The sequence below is a fragment of the Castor canadensis genome, chromosome 3 (assembly GCF_047511655.1).
Source record: "Castor canadensis chromosome 3, mCasCan1.hap1v2, whole genome shotgun sequence".
In the NCBI taxonomy this organism is placed as follows: Eukaryota; Metazoa; Chordata; class Mammalia; order Rodentia; family Castoridae; genus Castor; species Castor canadensis.
In genome coordinates, this window is record NC_133388.1 from 27,994,960 (window position 1) to 28,007,292 (window position 12,333).

General features: G+C 38.4%; 1 protein-coding gene across 37 annotated transcripts in view; it reads right to left on the reverse strand.

Annotated features, from left to right (window-relative positions):
• The window catches only part of Nrxn3 (neurexin 3), a 1,521,272-nt gene that overhangs the window by 175,251 nt on the left and 1,333,688 nt on the right, over window positions 1-12,333 (reverse strand). For all 37 annotated transcript variants that reach the window (XR_012446073.1, XR_012446074.1, XM_074067424.1 and 34 more), the window contains one exon: window positions 4,125-4,296. Coding sequence is in view for 35 of the 37 variants with exons in the window: in XM_074067424.1 (XP_073923525.1) it covers window positions 4,125-4,296 (172 nt within the window). In the remaining 2 variants the exon portion in view is untranslated. The remainder of the gene's footprint in view (window positions 1-4,124; window positions 4,297-12,333) is intronic.

Genomic DNA, 12,333 nt, shown 5'->3' on the forward strand with positions numbered 1-12,333 from the left:
CCCTTCCTGCACTGTGCTCAGGGTTCTGATAGCCAAGGTGGCATAACAGCCACCCACTCAGAGCAGAGAGAGGGTATTGAACAATCCCAGTCAGCTCAGCCTCCCAGGGGGCAGAGAGCTGTGGCTAAAATTAATTCCTCATGTTCAACTCACCTTTCACCTCCCCTCCCTTGTCCTCACCATGGTTTTGTATAGAGAAAGCAATCAGAGGCTTTATAAGGCACATTTGTCAGTGCCTGCATGATAGCTCTGGGCTGATTCTTCTTTTATTTCTCTCTCCTGTTCCTTAGCCTTTCTATTTTCAGGTTCACAGAAAGAAGTTACTTTTGAGTTCTACCTCCCAGAATTACGTGATAGAAGAGTCCAATTGCTGTAGAGCAATTCCCATTTTGGATCCTTACTGATTCACAAAGACCCAGTGCTACACATTCCGTGCCCAGCTGGGTTCTAAATTTTTCTCAGTGGGATGTTTCAGTGGAACCACATAAAATCCTATAAATGCCCATGAGAAGACGCAAGAGTTCACCCATTCATCCTGATGCATAGCTGACCCACTCAGACGTGGTTGGCAAGCATGTTTCCTGAAGAGTGTGCTCTCAGAATGAGAAAACTTAAATGAATATTTTGTAGCAGCTACTCTGTATTTCTTTACTATTTAAACATTGGCACTAGATGAATAGCAAGACAACTCCTCCTCTTTATGGTTTCTAATGGTTTACTTTATCAATAAAACAGAATGGCTTAGAAAAAACAGGATACATCATTTTTTTAGGAATCATGTCAAGATTGTCTATCCATGAAGTTAGTATGTACATTCTTCAAAAAAAATAAGTTGGATGTAGTAGTAAAAAAATGATTTAAAAATATGGTCTATTCAGATTGGCTTTTTCTTTTGATGCCCATACACAGAGGTCATTTTGATCTTCTAATTTAAATCAGTTAAAATTTTATAGATTGTCCTAATGAAATTTAGTTAAATGGATTCTTTCAATCATACAGGAAAGCAGGCAGGAGAGATACTAAAGTATCCAAATTCCAAAAGGTAAGCCACTCCTAGAAAGTCTTGGCAGAGCAGAACATAAAATTCATATGTTGCCCTGGATTTAGTACATCATACCACTTTTTAAATATGCCACAAAGTAAGGTAACAGCTCTGAAATACTGGACATTCTCAATTGCCTCATGGAAGGATGCTGTCTATAGGGAGGAGAGTCTGGACTCATTTGTATTAATATATTATTTTTCTTAAGGGGGAATTTTCTACTCCACATTGTAGAACAACTGTGTAGTCACAGGAACTGATATTTGAACAATAACACTTCTGTGAAGAAAGAATTGGCTCTATGATGAGACAAAAAGAATGGTGCTCATTTGTAGCTATGCATTTTTCCAAAACTCTAAAATTTTCTGTGGGAGCAACAGTAGAATTTGGATCCAATTGGGAATAGAAGAATTGGGTCCTAGATTTGTCTCTCATTTATTGTGTCACCTTGGAAGGAAATAGCATTTCCCTGGATGTCTCTTTTGATTTGAAATGGAGAATTAAAATATCCACCTTACCTCCAACTCACAGGCTACTTCATAGTGAAAATGAAATAATCTGTATAAGCAAAAATGTCCTAATTAAAAATGGTTTGATGATACTCAAAGCTAACATTTAAGCCAATAGTCAATACTTAATTGCCCAGTTTTATATGGAGTGTTAAACATGTGGTCATCTCAGTGAATCTTCATATTAATTCTGGAAAGTATTTATCATGTCCCCACCATCCAGTCTAGGAGCCAGAGACATAGGGAGATTCAGTAACTTATAGAAGATGTGGAACTTGATCAACAAATAGGAAGAATGAGCACTTACTTAGAGAACCAACAAAACAGGAAGAATATTAAGTAAGAATTTTAGAAAAGAATCTGATATATTCTTTCCCAAAATGTTGTAATAATCATCAGAGGAGAAAAATCAGGACTGCTAGAAAATCTTACCATTATTTTACAGCTTAGTGTTGCTGTATTTTGAATTATCTGTGAGGAGAGGAATCAGATATTTCAGGGTTTAGGGCATTTCAAGGTCTTAATCTGAAGACTTAACTGATGAAACCAAGTTCTCAATTCATCAGATTGAAAGGCCCATATTTATAACTGCTGTACTGTACCCTATCCTGTAATAACAAAAACTATTATTACTAAATAACAGTTACCAGTGATAATCATAGTTTTCAGGAGAAAGCAATGCTATTAAAGAAAGGTTTATTCTGTTTTGAAAACACATCGGAAGCAACCCATAATTTAGAACTAAAGGCACAAAGAGACAGGTACACAGTAAAGGTCACTGGTTTTCTTATGTATCTATGACTTTAAAAGTACTATTCAAAAGCTTTCCCATCGCTGGCAGCAAACTCATGCATTCTCTATTGGCTCGGGGCAAGTGGTTAACATCAGTTTAGAAATCTTTGAAATTCCTAATAGTAACACAATACACCCTACAGCAGCAATTTTAGGGCCAATGATAATATGCATGGAGAGGGATTGATTTTTCCTATGAGCAAATGAACAGCTCTTAAGATCTCAGGCTATTTTGGCTCCTCTTACAGCCACCACATTCCCTAGGGTTTAAGCAAGAAGCATTTAAAAATCAAGTCTATTAGTATCTAGTGAATTTGGATGATAAGGATTCATAGCAACTGCTAATACATCTCAATTCCTTCAAGCACTCAAAGATAACCTCATAAGGTCATTTCTATGCCTTAGTCTAAGAAATACTAATAGACTCCAGATGACAGCTGAGCTGGCTGTTTTTTTGGAAACTGTGGTAACAGATGAATGAGTGGGTGGGACTTTTTGTTTCAGTACCTTGAAGCTTTTGCTCCCACAATTCTTAAACCAGATATAGGAAGACTTGGGATAATAGGGAAGAACTCAACAACACAGATTCTTCTGATTTGCTTTTGAAGAAAATTAATACTGATTTAAGTCATGAAAACACAATCACAGGCTTCATGCTATTCAAAAGTCTTGAGCCACATATAGACAAATTTGCTTTGAAAGTTTCTTTCAAGATGATAATCATTAGCAAAACAACTCTTAGAATTCTGGAAATGTGCTTCAGTCTTCTTTATTATTGTGCCCATCTTACTATAACAGAAGGAAGAGGAAAAAGTGAGACAAGATAGGGAGTTTTAAGTATAGGATCACATTAGACATTCATCATGTCCACGTTAGTGAGAAGTGCAACATTCAGAGCTGTATTCTTGCATCCGTCAGGTAGGTAGCAATACAACTGTAGAATGAATGTCCCTGGCTAAGTATTTCCCCTTGTCTTCCTGGCATTTTTATCACTAGGGCTCAGGACTCTTTCCTAGGTGAAGTGAGTGGTGAGAGGGAAGGCTAAGAGATTATTTGAATAATCTCTTTTTAAAATGGCAACCTTTTCTCCTCTTGCCCTTGAATCAGCCATCTGGCTCTGGGAATTTATTGCCACATGCTCCTTGACTATGAAATTCAAACAAATAATTCGAAAGAATAATTAACCCTTCTCTCCCCTTTGCCAGCATGCTTGCTAGTAAAATGACTACTTGACTGGAACTTCAAGGCAGGTTTAGTGTAAGTGACAAAGTCAACCAAATAATAAAATCCCACCATTTTTTTTTCTCATTGCTCTCCTGATTAATGTTCATGAATTCAAATTTAGCAATCCCCTTTTTATAATGTCTGTGCTATCTCTTGCCATCTATACCTTCAAGCACACCTGATTAAATAGCACCACATCTCAAATTGACTGTACTGTGATTCTTGACAGTAGCTCACAATAAAGATAGGATCCCCTTCCTCCACTGCTCATGATTTGCAGTGCCTTGGAAAACCATAAAGATTGTCTTTGGTATGAACCAGTCAGGCAGCATTAGTCAAAGGTTGGCAAAAAATGTTCAGTGCAAAGTAAGTCTCCAGAAGCTCCCTATACTGATCAAGTCCTAAAGAAAATAACTTATCTTCTTAGACACAATGAACAAATTTGTGCTTCATTCAGTGTTTCTTAAAATGGTGATGACAGTCATGGGAAAAGTTGCCATGTAGAAGTGAAAGTGGGAGAGTGAAAGACGCCATGGCCACTCAGAGTAAATATGTACCTGTTGGATAATGCTCGTTCACGGGCCAGTTATCCACCTGGAGTGTCGCATTGCCTCCATTCCTGGTGAAGCGCACCACGTGGTATTTGCCATCATTAACGGGGGTTCTCTCTTCTTTGATGGAGATGTCAACTGTGCCAATATTGAAGACAACTCCAATTTTCCCCTGTTCCTATAATAAAGAATTACAAAAGGCATAGTTATCACTGACCACAAAGTTTGCTCCCTTTAAAACTGATCCACCAACAAGCAATAAACCTGTAGGTGCCCACAGGGAGCCGTCGGTACGAAGTTAATAATAGTATCCTCTATTTCTCTGTGGACTTTCATCCTGAACATAAAAACCAATGGTATAAAGCCACCCTAATTGCTCTCACAGGCTGCACTGAATAGGTTACCTCATTCAATTGCCCTCAACGGATATCAAGGCTGGAAGGACAGAGCTACCTAACGACCAGGCATTGACACTGCAAAATTCATTTCTGTGAGATGAATCAGGGCTGTTTCCTAAGAGAAGCTACTAAGACACTGGAGCATAAATCATTTCACAATTCAACTTTATGCTTAAAGAGGAACTATGAGCCTGCCTGCACATTTTAGGACAATCGGGCCAATGGAAGGGCTCCAGAGTGATTAGAAGCCAACTGCAAAGGAACTAACATCATAGAACAAATCCCAATGATATTTTCTGCAGACCCAAGCCACATTTTAAAGGTATTTTCAGTAAAAGGCAGTGAAACTCAGCTGGAGTTTTCAAAGTCATATGGCTGTCATCCTTCTGATACTTGTAGACCTGCTCCTCAGTTGAATCCAAAAAGAGATTCGATATTCAGTGCTGTAGTTTATGTCATACACCAGAAGAGAATGTCTATAGCTGCAAAAAGACTTTTAGGAAGGAAAACTACAATGAATTTTGGAACAGCTATATTAGGGAAATGAAAATGATGAAGAAGATGGTAATGGTGGTAGTGATGAGATAACCAACCTCCTAGAAAATGCCTGTAAACCCTGAACCATAAATAATAGTGCTATTAAGACTGTTACTCTTTTACTCTAATAATTGGTTATGATAAAGAGTTGGAATTAGTATTCACAATGAAACAAAATGAAAGTGACCTTACTGATCAGATCTCTCTCTCTCTCTTTTTTTTTTAGTGGTACTGGGGTTTGAACTTAGGGCCTCATGCTTTCTATACAGGAGCTCTACCACTTGAGCCACTCCACCAGCCCCTCTTACTGATCAGATATGATCAGCTTTTCTGGACCTCTTGGAATAAGCTTTTCAGAGTAACAGGAGGGCAGGGCCAAGAGGGAAAGAGAGATTTTTCTGCATTACTCCACTTGTCTGACTTATTGGCAGTGGGCTGGGCACTTGATGATATAATTCAGCTGTAATTCTGACATTCTACAAGATTGAGTAAGAGTACTTGTTTATCAGCTTTTATTGCCCACTATTTTCTTATTCAAGAAGAAGTATAAGGAAGATATAAACAAGGAAAAAGGGACAGGGAGGAAGAAGCATATGTTTTTTAAAAACCCAGAATTCATATAACCTAAATTCTAGGAAAGATTTTAGTGATTTTCAGAGTTAGTAATTTGTCCATCCATTCATTCAAGACATAAATACAATATTAATTAGGCACCTATTATACTCAAAGTCCAAAAATTAAGACTTCTTATGGGATGGACTTTGGTTTCCATGTAATTTGGCATATTTTACTTGTTTCCCAAAAAACATGTTTTCATCAACTTGATATTTGTCCTTTAGTATGCAAATACATCTTGTACCCAATTAAAAAATGGACAAGCACCCAAGAGACTTGATCTTAGAAAAGAGGAATACAGACTGACCGATGAATAATGTAGTCAGGCCAGGTGCCAATGGCTCATGCCTGTAATCCTAGCTACTAAGGAGGCAGACATCAGGAGGATTGCATTTCAAAGCCAGCCCAGGCAAATAGTTTGTAAGATTTTATCTCAAAAAAATCCCTTCCCAACAAAGGGCTGGAGAAGTGGCTCAAGGTGTAGGCCCAGAGTTCAAACTCCAGTACCAAAATAATTATAAACAATGTGGTCAGCATTCAGGGATGCAGAGATACAGGACGGGCATCACTGTTTCCTTTGTGCCCTGACAGCATGGCGGGCAACATAAACCAATTTCTTCATTTGCCATCTTCTGTTCTCTTGAAAAATGAATTCAAATGCCTCCCCAAATGGTAACTAAATACACTCGTGATTTCTTAAATCTCTGTTTATTGGGACCGCTCTGTTCCCAGTTTTGTTTTGCTTCATCTCTCCATCTTTATGCTAAGCAAAGTAGCTAGCATTACAAAATGATGCATGGATAAATGAGCCTGATTATGGGTTCCTTTTTGTACTTTTCATGCCCATAATTAATAATACTATGATCCATTTTATACTTTCTCCTTGATTCTTAGGCAATTCAGAAATGACAACATCACTTTTCTGCTCTCTCTCAGAGAATTAGCATTCATTCCTAAGGCTGTGGAGGTGGGCAGGTGGGTGTTTGCATCCTCACACCTAAATAAGCAAGGCTATAATAGCCTGAGTCATAACCTGCTTAGCAGAATGAAAGCCTGGAGGAGTTAAGAAACCATGACTATAGACGCCATTACTCCTCTGCCCAGCCCACAAATGTGGGCTGTTTATTGCACCACTGTTGTTCAATGAGAAACCACTACATAAATCCTAGATGCATGGAAAGGACTGCTGGTGATTCAATTCACCTCTGAGTTACTAATTAATCACGGATGGAGAACAGTTTTAGGGGGAGAAAGGAGACCTTTAAACTAGCATTCTGTAGCTTGCAGCAACACGATGGCAAAGTACAGTTCTGGCTCAGTGAGTTGGCTGATCAGCAAGATATATTCTTGGGCAGATTTTCTGCAAGATCCATAATAGATTCAGGAAAATAAAAGATTTAATCTCTTCCAGAATAAATATTTGGTCCTTATCTCAGGCACCACACATTTGCCATTGTAATCACTGTTTCAGAGAAATCTTCTTAGTCCTGTTAGCATGCTGCCAAATTCAGTGTAGATCCTTACCCACATGTTTCATTTTGCTTCCTGCAGTGGTAAATGTGGGTAGGCTGGACTTCATATGTGGCCTCTTTATTTGCAGTAATAACATTTCATTATTGCATCCTCTGTCATTCTTCATGGGACCATAGTGGCACTATAATCTGTGGCTAACTGCTTTGTTTCAGTTCATTATAAGTCATAGAAATCTTGTGGCAAGTACTCATACAGTTGCCCAGGCTTGAATCTATCATGTTTAGCTGCCATGAAAAATAAACTCTGTTGGCTCATGTGTCTACAGAGGAGAAGATGTGAGGGATAAAAACCATTAGCTTTGGAGTCAGCCCTGATTGACCTTGGGGGAGTTACTTAACTATTCTGAACCCATTTCTTGATAATACAGTATAGGGACAAGAGAGAGAGAGCAACTTTACATACTTCAGAGGGCTGTTGTAAGGACAAAAGAGTATGACTGATGAAAATGACAGTATTTTATAAGTAATAAGACAATGTACAAATATGAGAGATGAATCAGGTCAGAAGAAGGGACCAATCAATCATTTGACCATACATAATGATCTGTGCTTATTGAAGTTAATTGGTTCAACAGGATAAATGTGAGTTTTAGCACAACACAATGTAAATAACCCCTGCAGTTCCTAAAACTACATGACCTTGGGCAGGTTAGTTAACTTCTACTTTCTTTTCTATAAAATGATGCATAGAGGGAGGTAAAGGCAAATTGCTAACTCTGAAGCCTGTTGTGAGAATTATGTACAAAGCAACTGCCATGTGACTATTCAGACTTCTGGACCTCAATAAATGTCAATCTTCTTTTCTTTCATTATGGTAATTGAAAGAAGTGGCACGAGCTAAGGACTAGTTGATTTGCAGACACTTGTCATCAAGATACATTGTGAAAATAAACGTAAATGTTAGCAAACAGAACATAAAAAATATTTTGTAGGGTTGATTTCTCATCACAACTTGGTAGTTGCTATCTATCCACATTTCTTGGTACCTTTTATAAGCACCTCTAAGATAAGAAAAGTGTAGCTGCAGGAACAGCATGGCTATAAATTTTAATAACTCCACACCCATCACCACTAAAGTTGCTACCAAGGCAATCGCCTCAATCTATGTTCTTCCATGATATTAAAAACAAAGACAAGTGGTAGATCAGAAGACATTACCAATGATCCTCAAGTGAATTCAGGAAGAAAAACACTGAATGGTATGGAAACAGCTGTCTTTCAATAGCTAGTAAGTCATTCTTCATCAATAATAACTATTTATGAGCCCATGTGGTTCCACAAATTAGTCCAACTCCATCTTTCTATTCTTCAGTTAGCCACATTACAGTTACTGCTGCTAAGGTGACCCAGTGATATTATTAACATCAGGGTCAGACTTTAGAAGCAGGAATGTATAGGGGGAGAAAAATCGTCAGGAATAAAGATCTCCCTGAAGGCTATCTTTTCATTTATTCCAGAGTGCCCCCTGGGGAAGGCAGAATGCACCATCTGCTATTTCAGAAAATTGCAGCTGACAGAAACAAAACTGAGATTTTCAAATGCATGCCAGGGAGATGTGCACTGGAAGCAACTCTCAATTTCGTCACTGTGAGGCTTCCACCGAATGTGTTAATTTAGTGCTGGACAATAATCTAATGAAATCCATGTGTAAATGATGATTCCTATGTCCTAATTCACTGAAAGATCTTCTGCACCCATTTCTCAAAGTCTGATTTACACTATATAAAATAATTTATGGTGCTGTTTGCCATACATTTCAAGTTTTCCCCATTACAAGCTCATAGTAACAGAAAAGTTCTTGGTCCCTGTAATGGTTTGAATATGAACTATCCCCCACAAGTTCCTTGTGTTGAGGAACGGGGTGGTTCTATTTTAAGAGGTATTAGAAACATTATTAGGTGGGACCTAACTAGAGGAAGTAGGTTACTGGGGCAGGTTCTTGGGGGCATTTTGCCTTGGGCCACTTCTTGTTGCCTTTTCTCTGCTTCCTGTCCACTGTGATGTAAACTGCTTTGCTCTATTATGCTTTCCCTGCCATGATGGACTGATACCTCAGAAAGTGTGAGAGAGATAAATAATTCCTCCCTTAAGTTGTTTTTGCTGGATATTTGGTCATAACTTCCCATGTCAACTAACCTCATCCCCAGGTGATGGATAGGACCAAGATACACCAGTGTCTTGAGCCAAACATTTAACTTTTGAGCCAAACGTTTAACTGCTGGTGTGAGACCCATTGGATTTCTCTCATTGTTGTGAACCACTGAACCCAGAAAATTCCTGGTAGTGTCTTCTATGTCAGTCTGTGTCATTGAGTGAGGGAAGCAACAAACCATCTTGAAATGAACATGGGAGATGACTGAGAAACAAAGCTTGGGTGCTTTGTCAGCACCAGGTGCCTGGTGCTGTCACTACAATATAACCCAGATTACTTGGATGTTCAGTACATTATTTTTGGAATAGTATCATCTTCAAAATCTCACGATTCCCCATTAGGGAATTAATAAAACAAGAGTTTTGTTTAAGATTAGAATCTAAGTCTGTCTGACTCTCAAACTCATGGATTTTCCAATGAATTATATTTCAGTCACATGTATTATACATTGCAATTGAATTACAGTAATCCATAGCTTAACAGCAGGGATATGTTCTGAGAAGTGTGTCCTTAAGTGATTTAGTCATTATGCAAACATAGAGAATACTTATACTGTCTAAAACATGTATGATGTCACTAGGTGATATAATCCTATAGGACTGCCTATATGCAGAACAAATGTTTTATATGCATGCCATTGTTTACCAAAATGCCATGAGGTAGCACATGACACTATTTATATACAAAGATATTCGCATTGTATAATATAGTCATTAATATCTCCCTAACTTGCCTATCCTGTCTGTCTAACCTAATTGTATGTCCTTCAAATGTAGAGGTGATAAAGGATGCTCAGCAAATGTTTGTTATATTAATGGGCAAATGAATAAATGAGTAGTGAATTAGAATGTGTGGTTGTGAATGAAAAAAATTACCAGGCTGATTTTAACAAAAGAATCTAAATAGAATTTTAATACTATAGTATAAAATAGATAATTACAAATATGTTCAGATTTTTTGCAATAAATTTTAGGCAAAACATGTTGTCTCATTTTGCTTTATAAGTGCAATCTGTAAAATGCAAATTATGAGGCATAAAACTTACGTGATTCATCAGACAATTTAGCCTAGGGAGGATTTTATTGAAGTTCCTTGAAATAAAATGCTCTGCACTTAGTAGAAGAGTTTGGATTCCTTTGGCAGGGAGGGATTTTAACTGTCTTTTCAGTGAAGAGCATGAGCACAGTATTTCAATGTTACAGCTTCCTCTTTCTAGAACAATTATGAGTTAAGAAGCACTGAGTATGCATTTTCTTTGTATAAAGCCATGCTCTACTATGGGATTCAAGACATGTAAGAAACCAGGTCTCTCCCTTTAGAAGTTCAAAGATGGAGAAGTCCTAATACTAATAAGACTCTGGCTACTACACTTGCAGATATTTTGGACTTTCCTTATCCTTTCCTGACAATAACCACAGCCCTTTCCCTATAGAAGTTTACATGTGGCTGTGGAAGGAAGATCAGGGAAGAAGAAAATGTCTGCTGGGTTCTAAGAGAATTTGAGACTTTGAATCAGAAGACCTGGGCTAGTTGAAACTCCATATATTTTTGTTCATGTAGTCTTGAGAATGTCCCTCAACTATCTGATTCTCAAGTTATCTGTACAAGTGTGAAAAAACAAGTAGAACAGAAATAATATCTACATTCAATGACACTTATTAAGAGAAAATGAATAAAATCTTGCCAAATTCTGAAGTGCTAAGTGAAGAGTGATGTAACAATGATGTTAATGGTTGGTGTGGGTGGTGAGAAAAGCTGTAATGTCAGTGGGGATGACTGGGTAAGAAACAGTACGATAGATGACATATGAGTCACAGGCATGGCCACTCCCTACAGATACTGCTCTCTGGAATGACAAGCTCCCATTCAAGATCATTGACTCTAGAATCTGTATAAATTTTCCCCAGAAAGTTCTTGTTAAATGGTTTTGAAACTAATTTGATTTTCCTGTCTGTGTAGGCCTCAACGACCTCTGCACCCACTCAGCAAAGTTACAGTCACCTCTCCCCCTGGCTGCAGATGTCCTTCACCTAGTATTTCGCTGAGGTCTGGTTGCATGAGGTCAATCAATTAAAGCGGATTAGATCCGCAGTCTGAAATGCTAACAGAGGGCCAGGAGAGATAAGACTGATAAATAGCTCAAGACAGCTCTATCTCTAACTCTAAGCAAATTTTAAAGAGAAGGAGAGGGAGAGAGAACAGGGATGACAGCTTAGGACAACAGGAATCCTGACCTGAAGAGAGGTAAGGCAACTGGTACAAATATATAAGATGCAAGCCAAAGCCATGGTTCTAATTGTCACCAGCTACAAACCAGCATCCTGAGTCATTAAGTCTTTCAAATCACTCTCAACATTCATTTCTCATCCACTGATTCTAGTGTCCCTGGCTCATTTGGGAGTTAAGTTTGACTACAAGGCAAAAATTAAAGTTCATTTCTGAAGTTGCCCTGGGTTTTGCCAAGACTTGGAGCAGTCTCCTGGCAGAATTCAGGTGACAGCTGGCAAGGCAGTGCTCAATGAAATCCAGCACAAGCCAGCATCTCCTCTAAATGCCTTGCTTTTTCACCCCCAAATGTCTACCACATCTATGAGAGACCATTTAGTGACCTAATTGAAACCTTGAACCCTTTGCTCACAGTAACTCTACAAGCCTCAAAATTAGCAAATACATTTTAAATTGTGTAGAATTCTTCTAGAACAACTTACATCTCACCTACATGCCTACAAAGTAAGCTCCTGGGACCAGAAGCATCACCTTTACCAGAGACTTGACAAAAATACAAATTCTCAGACATTCAGAAGCAGGAATTCTGGGCTAGGGCCCAGCTTGAGGTGACTCATGAGATGTGCATGAGTTTGGAGACTTTGCCCTTATATTTGATTCTACTAGGGCTCTGGTTTCAGATGGGGGTGGTCTGTTCCCAAGGACACTTGGAAATACACAGAAATATTGTGGTTGTTACAAATGGACTGGGATAC